The sequence below is a fragment of the Chlorocebus sabaeus genome, chromosome 16 (assembly GCF_047675955.1).
Source record: "Chlorocebus sabaeus isolate Y175 chromosome 16, mChlSab1.0.hap1, whole genome shotgun sequence".
NCBI lineage: Eukaryota > Metazoa > Chordata > Mammalia > Primates > Cercopithecidae > Chlorocebus > Chlorocebus sabaeus.
This window is the reverse complement of record NC_132919.1, coordinates 1,227,839-1,244,336: the sequence shown is the minus strand read 5'-3', so window position 1 is coordinate 1,244,336 and position 16,498 is coordinate 1,227,839. Positions and strand designations below refer to the sequence as shown.

At 55.0% G+C, this 16,498-nt stretch overlaps 1 protein-coding gene across 1 annotated transcript; it reads right to left on the bottom strand.

Moving 5' to 3' along the window:
* Nucleotides 1-2,810: 2,810 nt before the first annotated feature.
* Nucleotides 2,811-4,193, bottom strand: BHLHA9 (basic helix-loop-helix family member a9). The gene has a single exon (XM_008009765.3). The coding sequence runs from the start codon at nucleotides 4,042-4,044 to the stop codon at nucleotides 3,337-3,339; it is 708 nt and encodes a 235-aa protein (XP_008007956.1). The 5' UTR covers nucleotides 4,045-4,193; the 3' UTR covers nucleotides 2,811-3,336.
* Nucleotides 4,194-16,498: the final 12,305 nt, after the last annotated feature.

The window sequence follows — 16,498 nt, the reverse complement described above, 5'->3', positions numbered from 1 at the left end:
CCATCATTTTTTTTTTTTTTTTTTTTTTTTTTGAGATGGAGTCTCGCTTTGTCGCCCAGGCTGGAGTGCAGTGGTATGATCTCAGCTCACTGCAAGCTCTGCCTCCCGAGTTCACGTAATTCTCCTGCCTCAGCCTCTCGAGTAGCTGGAACTACAGGCATCCGCCACCATGCATGGCTAATTTTTTGTATTTTTAGTAGAGACGGGGTTTCACTGTGCCAGCCAGGATGGTCTCGATCTCCTGACCTTGTGGTCCGCCCGCCTTGGCCTCCCAAAGTGCTGGAATTACAGGCTTGAGCCACTGCGCTCGGCCATAACCACCATTTTTTAATAATCACAAAATCTTTTCTTCACCACCTATCAGTCATCTTGGAGAATGGATATGATCTTGGGAAGCAGACAGAAAAATCAAGCAAGGGTTCCAGAAAACCTAAACAGTACATAACTAAGGCTACTCAGGCCCAGGATCCTCTGTGGTGTCAGAGAGATGTGGAAGCACCTCTCAGGTTGATAACGTATATGGATACCCACGCAAATCTCCAAGCAGCCACACTTCTATCTAAACACACACAAAATATGTACATATCACAAACTCAGAATGCTAGGCAAATACATATCAGCACGCAAACATACAACGTGTGCACGCAAACACACAGCCCTGGAAAAACCATGATAGCAGCCAGTGTGTCCTGGACTTTACAGTTCATAAAACAGCTTCCCATGCATTCTCTGCTTGTAACAACCTTGTGAACTGAGTATGTCTGAACAGCCTCCACTCAGTGAGTGTTTATATGGGCCAAGCACTATGCTAGTGTGTTAAATGCATCGTCCCATTTAGTCTCCAAAACAGCCTATGATGTAAGTACTTATTCTAGCCCGTTATACAGATGGGAACACCGAGGCTCAAAGCCGCTAGGTGATTGGCCAAGATCACTCGGGTGGTCAGTGAGGAGATGGGAGTCCAGAACTGTGACATCCCTCCCACTGAACTCACGGGGCTGCGGCGCCAGGATTCTGCCTGCAGGGGTGTCCTTGCTATTTCCAGGCTGAGAGCGTGACAGGGTGGGGGAGTAGAACCCTTACTTCTTTTCTTTTCTTTTCTTTCTTTCTTTTTTTTTTTTTTTTTGAGCGAGTCTCACTCTGTCGGCCAGGCTACAGTGCAGAGGCACAATCTCGGCTCATTGCAACCTCTGCCTCCCGGGCTCAAGCAATTCTCATGCCTCATCCTCCTGAGTAGCTGGGATTACAGGCGTGTGCGCTACTACGCCCAGCTAATTTTTGTATTTTTAGTAGAGATGGGGTTTCACCACACTGGCCAGGCTGGTTTCAAACTCCTGACCTCAGGTGATCCACCTGTCTCGGCCTCCCAAAGTGCTGGGATTGCAGGGGTGAGCCACCGCGCCCAGCTCCCTTATATCTTTCAGTCCTGGAATTTAGGAAAGCAGGACTTGCTGGTCCTTGTATCATGTTTCCAGATGATAAATACCTGAGGCTGAAACACGGCTGCAGCCTTGTCCAAGCTGGTTTCTCATAAGATCCTAATAGTACACAAACAGTTACAGCTTGTGAACACCTTGAACACCTTCTGTGTGCCAGAAACGGTCCTTTACGAACCACTTACAATCCTCACAGCCACCTTGGAATCATTATTCATGTCAGAGGGGAGGAACTAGAGGCTGAGAAAGGCGGCTGAGCAGGGGCTGGACTGGGGCAGGCCTGGCTCTTTCCTTCCCACTGGCAGCCCGTGGCACTGTGGGGCTCGGCGGGCAGGGCTGGGGCCAGCATCTCACGTGTTGCTGTTCCTGGCTAGACCCCACGTCCCCGCTGAGTAGAGTCAAAGCCCTCCCATGGTCTGTGCCACGCCTTCCCGTGGTCTGTGCCACGCCTTCCTGTGCAATTGAGAACCCTAAGGGCTGTGGCTGGGGACAGGATGCAGAGCGCGCCAGCCAGGGCTGGGGTTTGCAGACAGCACAGGCATTTTTAATTGTAGTGGTGGGCCTCACCCCACGTGCTCTGGGAAACTCTCCCTGGGTTTATGCCTAACGGCGTTTCTCTAGCTTCTGTGGGATCCCCACTCTGCTGTGGGGAACCCTTCCCTCTCCTGTTGGCAAGAGCCCAGCTCTCCCCCAGCACCTCTGGGCTCTGGCCTAGCAGGCAGCCCCTGCCGCATTAGACCCTTAGCCTGATCCGGGCCAGACACCAGCTCGTCTCAGACGCAGGTCAGCTCTCTGGACAAAACTCCTGGGGCAGCTGGCTGTGCCTCTCACTCGCTCAGCCGGCTTGACCTGAGGCCCCTCTGCCCTCACTCAACCCCCTCCCCAGAATCCTTCCTGGGTTCCAAGTCGGCCCCTCATCATGGGGGCCCTGGCCCACAGTTCTCTGGGAGTTCTTCCTGCCTGTCGCTCGAGGTACATGCACGCAGGACTCACAGGCCTCCAATCCTCAGCCCTGCCCTTGGCCTCCTTCCCTGAGACCTGGCCAGACTCTCCCTTCGCTGTGGCTCACTCCAGGCAGGTCCAGAGACGGGGCTGACCGCATCCGTACCCTCCCAGGCCCCCTTGACCCCTCTCCTGATCATGCCCTCTCCCACCCCAGGGGACGCAGGGAGGGGGTCTCTGGATGTCTTTTTCCTACCCTTGGGCCCCCACAGTGCTCAGCCACACCTGGGGTCTTGCTATGAACGAGTTCCCCCAGGTGCTGACCTGTGGGCCTTAGACCCCGCCCAGCGTTCCAAGGCGAGCCCCGGGCCCTCAGGCGTTCCTGCCACCCTGGGCCACTGGGCCCACTGGAGTCGTGGTATCGGACAGAAATGAGTTTTTCCTTTTTATTTGGCTGCTGCTGCTGCCTCTCCCGGATCAGGCTTGGGCAGCAGCGCAGGCAGGGGAAGGGGACTCCGCACTCATGTGCCCACGAGACCACAGCAGGCCCCACCCGCATTCCCACGCTCCCACACCTGCTGCCCCAAAGCCCTCACTCTCCTAAAAGCAGCGAGAGCACACAGGGCTCGGAGGCGCAGGGGTGCGAAGGTGGCTCCAAGACGAGTTCGAGTCCAAGATGAGCTCAGGATCCTGAGCCTTTCTGGGAACTTCCTCCCCAGGTTGGGATGGAGGGGGCGCAGCCCCAGGGCCTGGAGCTCCTTCTCTCTGGCCCAGGCTGGGATGTGGGGGGCAGCCTCAGGCCCCAGAGCTCCTTGTCTCTAGGGAGGCCGCGTCTCTTTCAGACCAGGTCTCAGCCCGTCCAGTTCTGCTCTTGTCCAGGACGCCTTTGCAGTCCCGGCTTTTGTCGTCCAGCTGCCAGCACGGCCTCCCTCCAGCCCCGCTGGTGCCTCGAGGCTGGTCAGGAGCGCGGGTGGCCCATCCTGGGAGCGGCTCGCAGGTAGCCCCGCGGCCAGGGAGGCGGCCCGGCAGAGGAAGGCCCCGGACAGCGGCGCCAGCTTCCCCAGGAGGCCTGGGCTAGGCCCGGCCCCTCGGCCACCGCGCTGGGCCGTCCCGGGGGCGCGTGCGGGGGGCACGAGGCACAGCGGGGCGCAGACGGCACCGAGGGGTGGGCGGCGTCTGGGCGTGCGAGGCTGGGCCCTGCAGGCGTCCGGAGGCTGGCGCCTGTGTCTCCGGTGTCCCCGCGCGCAGCTGGGCCGTGGCACTCCAGGTGTCCGCAGGGCTCGCGGGGCGCGGGGCTGGCGCGCAGGACCAGGGAGAGCGCGGCGATGCGGTGGATGGCTCTGCGCAGCGTGGCGATCTTGGAGAGCCTCTTGCCGCCCAGGTCGTGCCGCAGCGCCCGGCGCAGCGCGTTGAAGGCCTCATTGTAGTCCAGGATGCGCTTGCGCTCCCGCACGTTGGCCGCCATGCGCCGCGCCTTGGACCGCACCGGCCGCGCGCGCCTCCTCCCAGCCGGCTCTTCTGCCTCGCCCTGGCCAGGGGAAGCGCCGTTCGCCCCCAGCACCCCCAAATCACCCCCGGGCTCGGGGCAGGGGCCCCCCAAGTCCTCCGCAGAGCCTTCGGCCCCCTTCCGCGCCCTGAGGCCTAGTCCTGGCACGCCCCGCAGCATGGCCTTCCCGGGCCCTCACCCTCTGCCCCAGTCCCGGCCCTCTGCCCTCTGCCGTCTGCCCCCTGCCCCGGCCCCGGCTCGCTACGCGGACGGTCCCCGGCTCCTGGGGCTGGACACTCCCGAGACAGGCCCCCTCCAGCTGGGCTTTATGGCACCACGCGGCGCCCCGCCCTCCCATCCATCCATCTCCCTCCTCCTGCATTATTACCGGCCTCCAGGTAGGTCGGCGAGGGAGGAACCGAGGGGAAGAAGGAAAGCGAGGAGGGAAGCTTGCAGGTTCTTGTAAGCGGGGACCAGACGGCAGCCCCGCCACGCTGCATGGGGGACCTTGCCCTGCCTCGCTCCGGGGCTGCTGTGGGGTGTCTGGGTTCCACATTCTTCCTCCTCACTCCCAGATACGGTGCTAAGTTTGGCTTCTAGCAGGAAAGCTGATAGAAATAAAGAGTGGCAGAGAGCTGGGCGCCGGCTCAGGCCTGTCATCCCAGCACTTTGGGAGGCCAAGGTGGGCGGATCACTTGAGTTCAGGAGTTCAAGAGCAGCCTGGCCAACAGGGTATATAAAAGCCCGTCTCTACTAAAAACACAAAAATTAGCCGGGCGTGGTGGCGGGTGCCTGTAATCCTAGCTACTCGGGAGGCTGAGGCAGGAGACTGGCTTGAACCCGGAAGCCGGAGGTTGCAGTGAGCAGAGATCCCACCACTGCACTCCAGCCTGGGCGACAGAGCAAGACTCCATCTCATAACAACAACAAACCTTGAAAGGTCTTGTCAAGTCCTGTGGGCAACCACAGAGATGTCACTGGGAAAAGCATGAGTATGCCAGCAGGGCCCATATGGGAGGGGCAGGGCCCTGCAGGTAAGGCTGACCCAGAGCTTCCGGCTTTTTCACCTATGGAGTGCGGCTGGCTGCAATTGGGGTTCGGGTTTTGGTTGGGCCTGACTCTCCCTCCACTGCCCTTTGACTCCCCTTCTGCAGGCAGAGCTGGGCTGAGTCGGCAGCAGAGGGTGAAGGGGAAGATCCCTTTGCAGCCCTGGGTCCCCATCAGGGGCATCTTTGGGGTCCAGAGCCCTGTGGCAGCCCTAGCTCATGACACAGCTTTGCCAGGTGATGAACTCAATGAGCAGCCTCTCTCCTCTTCCCCCAGGGATTTGCATTTGACAGAGGGTCTCAGAAAAAAAATGTTTATTCCCCGAGAAAGACCCCCAGTGGAATTTCCGGCATCCACAGCTGAGTTATTTGGAGTACCTGAGGGCCACTCATTCCCAGTCACAACCCAAATGCCTCCAAAATGCCAAGGCCTGTGGCATTGGAATGGATGTGTGGTTCACATCCATCTCGCCAAGAGAGCGTTGCCAGTAACCCCATTATTTCAAACTGAATGTCTCCATAGAAGAAAATAACAAGGCATTAGGAAGCACAGTGTATGTATTTACTTCTGTGATTGTCTGCCTTGCCCAGTAGGATGAAACCATCCTAAGGACATCTGCATTTCCCAGGTTCTATTTCCCCCAAATCTGCAATATATGTGGAATTATAAAGCAGCTAGAGGCCGGGCGCAGTGGCTCACGCCTGTCATCCCAGCACTTTGGGAGGCCGAGGTAGGCGGATCACTTGAGGTCAGGAGTTCAAGACCATCCTGGCCAACATGGTGAAGCCCCGTCTCTAAGAAAATACAAAAATTAGCCGGGCGTGGTGGCGGCGCCTGTAGTCCCAGCTACTCGGGAGGCTGAGGCAGGAGAATGGCTTGAACCCGGGAACTGGAGGTTGCAGTGAGCCAAGATAGCACCACTGCACTCCAGCCTGGGCGACAGAGGGAGACTCCGTCTCAAAATCAAACAAAAAACAAGGTAATTAAAAGCAAAGAAAATGCCCATGCAGCGCGCGTTTCCCGGTGGCGTTTCCCGGCCGCTCCCGCCCTTCCCCGCGCAGGTCAGGAAACGGCCCTACGTGAAAACCCCGAGGACCCGGGAGAGGCGCCCACTCCTGGAACCCGGGACTCCCGGGCGCTGCGGGGCGCGGCTGACTTCAAAGCGAGCGGCGGCCCTGGCATTTCCGCGGCACCTGCCCGTGCCCGGGAGCGCGAGTTCTCGGCCGGGGGGGGGAGGAGGCGGCGGGCGGGCGCGGCGGCGTGATTTAGGGTCGGGCGGCTCCGCCGGCGGCCGCGAAGGTGCCTATTAGCGCCGGGCGGAGCCTGGGGTTCAAAAGTTCCGGCTCTTCCTCCGGAAGTTCCAGCGCCGCTCCCCGAGGGCGGACAGAACGCCCGGGAGAGAAAGTCCGGGAGCCTCCCATGGGGGTCCCAGGAAGCCTCCAGAGAGCGGGTCCCAGGAAGCCCTGAGCCGCCTCCTCTCCCGGGCGACCCACACGCGGCCCAGTGTGGGAGACGTAGGGGCGCAATTTCAGCCTCTGCCCCTTCATGCATTCATTCAACAACGTTTTTGTTTTTCTTTTTTTTTTTTTGAGACGGAGTCTCACTCTGTGGCCCAGGCTGGAGTGCAGTGGCGCGATCTCAGCTCACTGCAGCCTCCACCTCCCGGGTTCAAGCCATTCTCCTGCCTCAGCCTCCCGAGTAGCTGGGATTACAGGCACCCACCATCATGCCCAGCTATTTTTTGTATTTTTACTAGAGACGGGGTTTCACCATGTTGGCCAGGATGGTCTCGAACTCCTCCTGGCCTTAAGTGATCCGCCCGCCTCGGGCATCCACAGTGCTGGGATTCCAGGCGTGAGCTACCGCGCCCGGCCCTGAACTGGATTTCAAAGGATGAATAGCAGTTTGCCAAGCAGACAGGAGGTAGAGGGAACAGCAGGTGCCAGGCCCTGGAAGCTTAAGCCATCACAGGATGATGCGGAAAATACAGGAAAGTGACTTTGCCAAACCACCAAATGTGAGGCCAGGGCGTGATGGGCGACAAGGTTGGAGATCACCAGGCGTCCTGCCAAAAGCTTTTCATCCCGTAGGCAGCTGGGTACCGCAAAATGTTATTAAACTGAGGAATGACAGTTGTATTTGAATTACAGCTAGAGCTCTTTGAGCAGTGTGGAGAATGAATGTTAAGACAAATTCTACTTAGGAAGCAAAGATCCTGGAGGAAGGGGGGGCCTGAGCTATGCAGGCGACGGTGAGAGAAGGGCATGGAGTCAACACCTATTTGGAAAATAGAATTGACATGTGGGGGTGCCAATGGGATAACGCAGATGACAAAAAGGGGTGTCATCTCCATATCCTCCTTTAAGAGCAGAAGCCTTAGTTCAGACGCTCTCTACAAAGTTCCAACCATGGACATGGGGACAAGAAAGCTAGTGGCATATGGTCACCTCGGACCCAGGGTACCCACAACCAGTGATTTTTGTTTTTTGAGACAGAGGCTCACTCTGTCGCCTAGGCTGGAGTGCGGTGGCGCAATCTCAGCTCACTGCAACCTCCGCCTCCTGGGTTTAAGTGATTCTCCTGCCTCAGCCTCCCGAGTGGGTGTGACTGCAGGTGTGCACTGTGGTGGATGTTTTTGTTATCACTGTTTCATATGTGGCATTTGAACAGCCTACCTGTCTGGGGAGAAGGGAGCCTCCGTGGTGGGGCTCTGCGTGGCGGAGATTTCTGGTAACTGGGACAGACACGAGTCCAGGCACTTGACTGCCTGACTTGAATCTGGAGTGATGTCCCAGAGAAACAAACAGGTAACAGTGGAGAAATCACGGCGCCAGTGCCGGGGCAGGTGGCCCTCCACGTCCTAGCCTGGCATCTAGAGGAGGTTCCTGGCTTGGCCGTGGGTCTAGCTGCCCAGGTTCCTGTAATTCTTATGAATTTCCCAACGTTAATTTCCCAGACTTTTTTGCTTTTTTTTTTTTTGAGACGGAGTCTCACTCTATTGCCCAGGCTGCAGTGTAGTGATGCTATCTCGGCTCACTGCAACCTCTGTGTCCCCAGGCAAGCGATTCTCCTGCCTCAGCCTCCAGAGTAGCTGGGATTACAGGCGCCCACCACCACGCCCGGCTTAATTTTTGTATTTTTAGTAGAGACGGGGTTTCACCATATTGGTCAGGCTTGTTTCGAACTCCTGACCTCAGGTGATCCACCCACCTTGGCCTCCCACAGTGCTGGGATTATAGGTATGAGCCACCGCACCTGGCCAATAATAATAATTTTTTTTTTTTTTTTTTGAGATGGAGTCTCCTTCTGTCACCCAGGCTGGAGTGCAATGGCACGATCTCAGCTCACTGCAAGCTCCACCTCCCGGGTTCAAGCCATTCTCCTGCCTCAGCCTCCCAAGTAGCTGGGATTACAGGTGCCCGCCACCACACCCGGGTAATTTTGTGTATTTTTAGTAGAGATGGGGTTTCACCGTGTTAGCCAGGATGGTCTCGATCTCCTGACCTCGTGATCCACCCACCTCAGCCTCCCAAAGTGCCAGGATTACAGGCATGAGCCACCATGCCTGGCAGATAATAACTAATTATTAAGTGCCCATAATGTGCCAGGTACCATCCTAAGGGCTTTCTGTGCATGGTGTCATTTAATGCTCACAGCTCTCTTACGAGGCAGTTACCAATCCATTTCACAGATGAAGAAAGTGAGGGTCAGAGAGGTTCAGTTACCTGCTGCACCTCTTGAAGCTGGGATTGACTTGGGAGTCAGAGAGGTTGACCAGGATGGCTGTCAGAGGCAGGAGAATCGCTTGAACCGGGGAGGCAGAGGTTGCCGTGAGCTGAGATGACACCACTGCATTCCAGCCTGGTTGACAGAGTGACTCCATCTCAAAAAAAAAAAGTTAATAATTAGCTATTGTTATTATTATCCTTTTTCTGGAGAACGTACTGAATACCCCAGGGTTTCTTTCTAACAAGCTCATGCACACATTTGGTCCTCTCTGCTGCTGCCACTCTCAGCCCACAGAGCAGCGTCCCCCAGTCCAGCACCTGCCGACTGCTTGTTGTTTCCTGCTCTAATGCTGGAATATTGCTTGGCTCTTCACCTGCACTCACCCCAGCCCTGCCTGTAACACTGAACAGCAGAGTGTTGTGTAGGTTCTGGAATAAGCTCATCATTTACTAGCTGTGTAGCCTTGGCCAAGAGGCTTCACATCTTTGAGCCTCCGTTTCCTTGTCTGTAAAATGGGGTATGCAGTGGTACTGCTTCATCAAGTTTACTGTAGGATTAAATGAAATACCATGTTTTTATGCTCTCGGTGCAGGGCCTGGCTCCCAGAAGGAACTCTGTGAATATTAACTTTCTCTTCTTCCTACCCTCTGCTCCTTTTCCCAGCCAGCATGTCCACCGCATCTGTAAATCATCCAGAGAAGCAGGAGTGTTCTCCTCCCTCCCACCCCGGTACCAAACTGCTCATCGCCTCCACCCACTAATGACCCGGCGATTGGCTTCTCATTAAAGAAATGACAAAGAGGCCTCTGTGCTTTTAGCTGGGGTCTAATCAGCCTCAGGTCTGCCCCAGAGTCAGTCTGGAGAAGGAATTCCAGGTCTGGGCCAGGGCAGGGGTGGGGGGGTGGTGGGGGAGTTGGGAGCGGGTGTGGGGGTAGGTAGGTGGGTGCTGGCTTGGTGTGGACAGCGAGCTCTGCCTACCAGGCCCAGGGCTGCTGAAGGCCGGGAGCTCTCAGGAAAGGGCTCTGTTACTGGGAGGAAAAACGGTTCCTACCTGGTGCCCAAGAGGCTGAGAGCCATGTGTGGGCTCAAGAGATCTTCACTACCCTCCTGAGGTTTGGCTTTCTCATCTGTTTGAGAGAAATTATAGGCCGGGCACGGTGGCTCGTGCCTGTAATCCCAGCACTTTGGGAGGCCGAGGAGGGCAGATAATGAGGTCAGGAGTTTGAGACCAGCCTGACCAACAAGGTGAAACCCCGTCTCTACTAAAAATACAAAACATTAGCCGGGCCCGGTGGCATGCACCTGTAATCCCAGCTACTTGGGAAGCTGAGGCAGACAGGTATTACCTGCTTGAACCTAGGAGGCGGAGCTTGCAGTGAGCTGAGATTGCACCACCTGGGCGACAGAGCGAGACTGCGTTCAAAAAAAAGGAAAAAAGATGACACCTCCCTTGTGGAGAAGCCAAAAGTAGACTTCTAGTCAGACACGGTGGCTCCTACCTGTCATCCCAGCACTTTGGGAGGCCAAGGCAGGAGGATTGCTTGAGGCCAGGAGTTCCAGACCAGCCTGGGCAACACAGCAAGATCCTGTCTCTAAAAAAATAAATAAAAAACTAGCTGGGCATGGTGGCTCGTGCCTGTGGTCCCAGCTAGAGCCCGAGAAGTGGAGGCTTCAGTGAGCCATGATTGAGCTACTGCACTCCAGCCTGGGTCACAGTGAGACCCTGCCTCAAAAAAAAAATATATATATATATCTCTAAGACTTTGTAGGTGTCAATAAATGGCATCCATTACTACATTCCTATTGCCACTATTATTATTGCTTTAATTATTATTGTCATCCTTGGAACCCAGTTACCAATCTTTCCAAATCCCTTTGGTGACCTGTTCACCCTGCCTCCAGTGATTTGTAATGCCACATATCCGCCATGCCACCTCCAACCATTTCTGGGTAATGCCTATCTGGCCAGGCAACCTTGCAGTCTCGGTTTTCGTTTTCTTTTTTTTTTTTGAGAGGGAGTCTCGCTCTGTCGCCCAGGCTGGAGTGCAGTGGCGTGATCTCGGCTCTTTGCAAGCTCCTCCTCCCTGGTTCACGCCATTCTCCTGCCTCAGCCTCCCGAGTAGCTGGGACTATAGGCGCCCACCATGACGCCCGGCTAATTTTTTGCATTTTTAGTAGAGATGGGGTTTCACTGTGTTAGCCAGCATGGTCTCGATCTCCTGACCTTGTGGTCCCCCGCTTCGGCCTCCCAAAGTGCTGAGATTACAGGCATGAACCACCGCGCCCGGCTTGTTTTTCACTTTCAGAATTCTCTTGGGTGTTCTTGGCTCTTTACACTTCCACAGGAATTTGATTATCCTTTCGCCTGGTCTATAACTCTTCTTCTGTGATTATTTCATATCTCTTCTCCGTATTTTCTTTCTTGCTTTTTTTTTTTTTTTTTTTCCTCCGAGACGGAGTCTTGCTCTGTTGTCGCCCAGGCTGGAGTGCAGTGGCCAGGATTTCAGCTCACTGCAATCTCTGCCTCCCAGGTTCAAGCAATTCTCCTGCCTCAGCCTCCCAAGTTGCTGGGATTACAGGCACATGCCACCATACCCGGCTAATTTTTGTATTTTTAGTAAACACGGGGTTTCACCATGTGGGCCAGGCTGGTCTTGAACTCCTGACCTCGTGATCCACCCGCCTCGGCCTTCCACAGTGCTGGGATTACAGGTGTGAGTCACCGTGCCTAACTCATATTTTCTTTTTCAAGGTGGCTTACCTCATAGTGGCAAAAGGGCTGCAGGAGCTCTAGGACTCACATGCATCCTCCGTCATGAACAAGAGGAGGAGGGAACCACCCAGGAAGGTCGCTCCTAAAACCCTGACCCACAGAAACTGAACTAACACATGTTTATGGTTGTTTTAAAGCAGTCGGTTTTGAGGTCGTCTGTTACTCCACAAGATGTAATGAATGCAGCAGTTCTCCATTCCCAGGCTTTCCTGCAGTTGACTGAGTTCTCCGGTGACTGTGAGCAGGACTGATTAGTGCCACTTGCAGGCCCACCCATATGAACTTCCCTCCAATACCTGTGCAGCCTCCATGTCCCGTCCTGCTGGCTTCAGGTCCCCTAGGCCAGCCATGGGGGCCACAAACTGAAGACAAGAGGAAGAAGTCTGGGGCCCTCATCGTGGCAGGAGGAGAGCTGCCCAGGAATACTGCCTGACCAGAGACACCACATGAATGACTCCATGAGCAGGAAATAAATCTTCATGTTTAAGCCACTGAGATTTATCCATTACGGTACCTAAAATCACCTTAAACTAATACTTTTTTTTTTTTTTGAGATAGTGTCTCGCTTTGTCACTCAGGCTGGAGTGCACTGGTGCAATCCCGACTCACTGCAACCTCTGCTTCCCGGGTTCAAGCGATTCCCCCCCTGCCTTAGCCTCCTGAGTAGCTGGGATTACAGGCACACGCCACCATGCCTGGCTCATTTTTATATTTTTAGTAGGGACAGAGTTTCACCATGTTGGGCAGGCTGGTGTCAAACTTCTGACCTCGTGATCTGCCCGCCTCGGCCTCCCAAAGTCCTGGGATTACAGGCGTGAGCCACTGAGCCCGGCCTAATACAGAATTCATATAGAATTTTCTTTTTTTTCCCCAGGCTGGAGTGTAATGGTGTGATCTCGGCTCACTGCAACCTCCACCTCCCGAGTTCGAGCGATTCTCCTGCCTCAGCCTCCCAAGTAGGTGGGATTACAGGCGTGAACCACCTTTCCCAGCTAATTTTTGTATTTTTAGTAGAGATGAGATTTCATCATGTTGCCCAGGCTGGTCTCAAACTCCTGACCTCGTGATCCACCCGCCTCAGCCTCCCAAAGTGCTGGGATTACAGGCGTGAGCCACCGCGCCCAGCCTCATGTAGAACTTGAGAAAATTTTTAAAGGACTTTCATAAATTTCCTTTAAATTGGATCCTCCTAACTCCTTGTGAGGTAGGTAGGGCAGAATACTCTTTTATTCCTGAGGAGAACTGAGGCTCAGAGAGGCTAAGACGCTTGCTCAGTGTCAGGCAGCTCATGGGTGGAGCAGGAAGCCAGCAAAGCAGGTGGTAAAATAACCTAGTCCAAGCAGGTTAAGCTTGGAGGACAGAGTCGAGGTGTGCGATTCCTGAACCCACTACTCACTAGTCAAGGGACCTTGGACAAATCAATCACTTCTCTTTTTGATTTCTCCATCTGCAAAATGGGAACCATAACGACTTTCAGAGCTGCCTGGTGACGTTCAGCAGATAATATATATACACGCAAGATTCCTGGCACCCAATAGGCCACTCAGTAACTATTTGGTGAGTTGATACAGTGTTTAGCACAGCTGGGCACACAGTCTCTCCATTGCGTTAGCCATGCGTATTACTACGTTTATATTTTATTTACGTAGGAACACGTTATGGTGGATGACTCTCCAGACTGTCCTTTCAACAAGGCCCTAAGAACTTAGGAGACCCTCAGGCCTCCTGTAACCCGTCTGGGCTCCCCCAGACATGCCCAGCCCCCGCGCAGCACGCGGCCCGCCCCCCATAAATCAGGCCCCGCGACCTGTAATTAACAAGCCTCGGCCCCCATCCCAGGGGCTTCCTGCGCCCCCCGCCTCTCCAGGAGTGGGGTGGGGGCAGGGAGCTGGGGGGTCCCTCCGCCGGCCCCTGATTTATGGGCCTCTGTGTGAAGGAGATTTACGAGCTAAGACCGGGGCCGGGACGCGTCGGGAGGCGCCCCAGGGGAGGGACTCGGGGGTCGCCACCCGCCTGAATCCCGCCGCAAGTGGGGGTCGCGGGAGGCGCTGGGGCTGCGGACCCCCCTCCTGGCGCTTCCCTCGGCTCCAGCCTCCCAGGGCCGGGCTCTGAGCCGGGGGCGCCCGCGTGGGGGGATTCTGCACGGTCCTTGTTATCCGTCGCCCCGTTTCCAGATGAGAAAACTGAGGCTCAGTAAGTTCTCTCGGACTCCAAAGCTTCCGTTCTCAATTACTTTATTTAAATTTTTATTTATTTTTTTCAGACAGAGCCTCACTCGCACCCAAGCTGGAGTGAGTGGCGCGATCTCGGCTCACTGCAAGCTCCGCCTCCCGGGTTCGCGCCATTCTCCTGCCTCAGCCTCCCGGGTAGCTGGGACTACAGGCGCCGCCACCACGCCCGGCTAATTTTTCTGTATTTTTAGTAGAGACGGGGTTTCACCGTGTTCGCCAGGATGGTCTCGAACTCCTGACCTCGCGATCCGCTCGCCTCAGCCTTGGTTCCAAAGTGCTGGGATGACAGGCGTGAGCCACCACGCCCGGCTTATTTATTTATTTATTTATTTATTTATTTATTTATTTATTTTTTTGAGAGGGAGTCTGAGTCTGGCTCTGTGGCCCAGGCTGGGGTGCAGTGGCCGGATCTCAGCTCACTGCAAGCTCCGCCTCCCGGGTTTACGCCATTCTCCTGCCTCAGCCTCCCGAGTAGCTGGGACTACAGGCGCCGCCACCTCGCCCGGCTAGTTTTTTTGTATTTTTTTAGTAGAGAAGGGGTTTCACCATGTTAGCCAGGCTGGTCTCGATCTCCTGACCTCGTGATCCGCCCGTCTCGACCTCCCAAAGTGCTGGGATTACAGGCTTGAGCCACCACGCCCGGCTAATTTATTTTTATATTTTATTTTAGTAGAGATGGGGGTGGGTGGGGCTCACTCTGTCGGCCAGGCTGGTCTCGAACTCCGCGCGCCTCGCCTGGCAAAGCGCTGGGACTACAGGCCGAGCCACCTGCCCGGCGGGCACTGGGCTCCTCTCTGGCATCTCTCCCCACTCACTCCTTTTCTGCCTCTTTGGATCGGCTCCTCTTCTTCCGACAACCCCTTCAAGGTCAAATGTCTCTTTCCAGCTGCAGCTTCTCTTCCAACGTTCAGAGCCGCGTTCCCGTTTCCGGGTGACCGTTCCACCGACATCTTCATCCAGTTCCCACACTCTTCTCCCTGGCTCCCCACCGGGGTGAACAAGCGAAGGAGCAAGGCCCTCGCCGACCCTCCCACCGCCTCCCGCCATCACTGTGGCGAACTCAGAAGGGAACTTTTTACTCCGAAATCCAAACCTCAGCAACTTTGGAAAGAGAAACGTGGGGCGTGAAGAACAAACGTGGAATCCCGGTGCCCTCTTCTGGTCAAAAAGTGGAACTCCAGGCCGGGCGCGGTGGCTCACGGCTGTAATCCCAGCACTTTGGGAGGCCTGGGCGGGCGCGTATCCCTTGAGGTCCGGAGTTCGAGACCAGCCTGGCCAACATGGGGAACCCCCCCCCCCCCCGTCTCTACTAAGAATACAAAAATTAGCTGGGCGTGGTGGCGTGCGCCTGTAATCCCAGCCACTCTAGGCTGAGGCAGGAGAATCGCTTGAACCTGGGAGGTGGAGGTTGCAGTGAGCCCAGATCATATCACTGCACTCCAGCCTGGGGGACAGAGCAAGACTCTGTCATCTCAAAAAAAAAAAAAAGTGGAACCCCATGAAGCGCTTAATTCAGGCCTCTAGTTGGGCTAAGGCCCTGCTGCTTGATGCTGTCCACCTGGGGCAGCCCCTGCACAAACTGAAGTTTTATCTCTTCTCATCAGTGCTGGGAGAGGAAACTGCTCTTTTGCCCCGTCAGGTTTCTCCTGTGCTTCTCTTGGGGGATCTCCAAGTCTTCATTGCTTGCAACCCACAGTTTCATTGCACACAGCCCACCTCTCCTGTCTCAGGAAAAATTGAGGCCAACAGGTGTGAACCCTCAGCTTCCTGCCACAAAGAGATCTGTCTCACCCGCTTGCACGTCCTCTCCTCCTGCCGTCTGAAGATAACCCTGTTGCTGGGGCGGGGAGCGGGGAAGCATCTCCAGTCTCATTGTCACAGAAGGTACACTTTGAGCCACTAGCTATTATTCCCTCTTTCCACTTGCTTTTTGATTTTTCAAGGGTTTTTTTTTTGGGGGGGGGGGTGGTTTTCTGTTTCTGGTTTTCATTTTTGTTTTTTTTTTTTGAGACATGGTCTTATTCTGTCACTCAGGCTGAGGGGCAGTAGCATAATCACAGCTCACTGCAGCCTTAACCTCCTGGGCTCAAGCAGTCCTCCCACCTCAGCCTCCCGAGTAGCTGGGATTACAAACGTGCACCACCACGCCTGGCTAATTTTTGTATTTTTAGTAGAGACAGGATTTCACCATGTTAGCCAGGCTGGTCTCGAACTCCTGACCTTGTGAATTGCTGTGACCGACCGCCCATTTTTCATGCTTTAATGAACATTATTTTTTAGAATGATTTTAGAGGTACAGAAAAATTAGGCCGAGTGCAGTGGCTCCTGCATGTAATCCCAGCACTTTGGGACCCTGAGACAGGTGGATCACCTGAGGTCAGGAGTTCGAGACCAGCCTGGCCAACATGGTGAAACCCTGTCTTTACTAAAAATACAAAAATTAGCCAGGTGTGGTGGTGGGTGCCTGTAATCCCAGCTACTTGGGAGGCTGAGGCAGGAGAATCACTTGAACCCAGGAGGCGGAGCTTGCACTCAGGGGAGACTCTGTCATTGCACTCCAGCCTGGGGGACAACAGTGAAACTACCTCAAAAGAGAAAGAAAGAAAAAAGATGGACAGATAAAGTGAGAAGCTAATACCAAGAGTCCCCCATATACCCTGAACCCATTTCCTTGTTATTAACATATCACATGACTGTAGTACATTTATTACAATTAATTAATCCATACTGACACATCATTATTAAGAAACCTTGTCTCTACAAAAAATTTAAAAATTAGCTGTGGGTGGTGGTATGCACCTGTAGTCCCAGCTACTCAGGAGGTTGAGCGGGGAGGATCCCTTGAGCCCAGGAG

What these genes read in the sequence shown, in the direction of transcription:
- BHLHA9 (XM_008009765.3), bottom strand. Translation starts at nt 4,044, where the DNA reads ATGCTGCGGGGCGTGCCAGGACTAGGCCTCAGGGCGCGGAAGGGGGCC.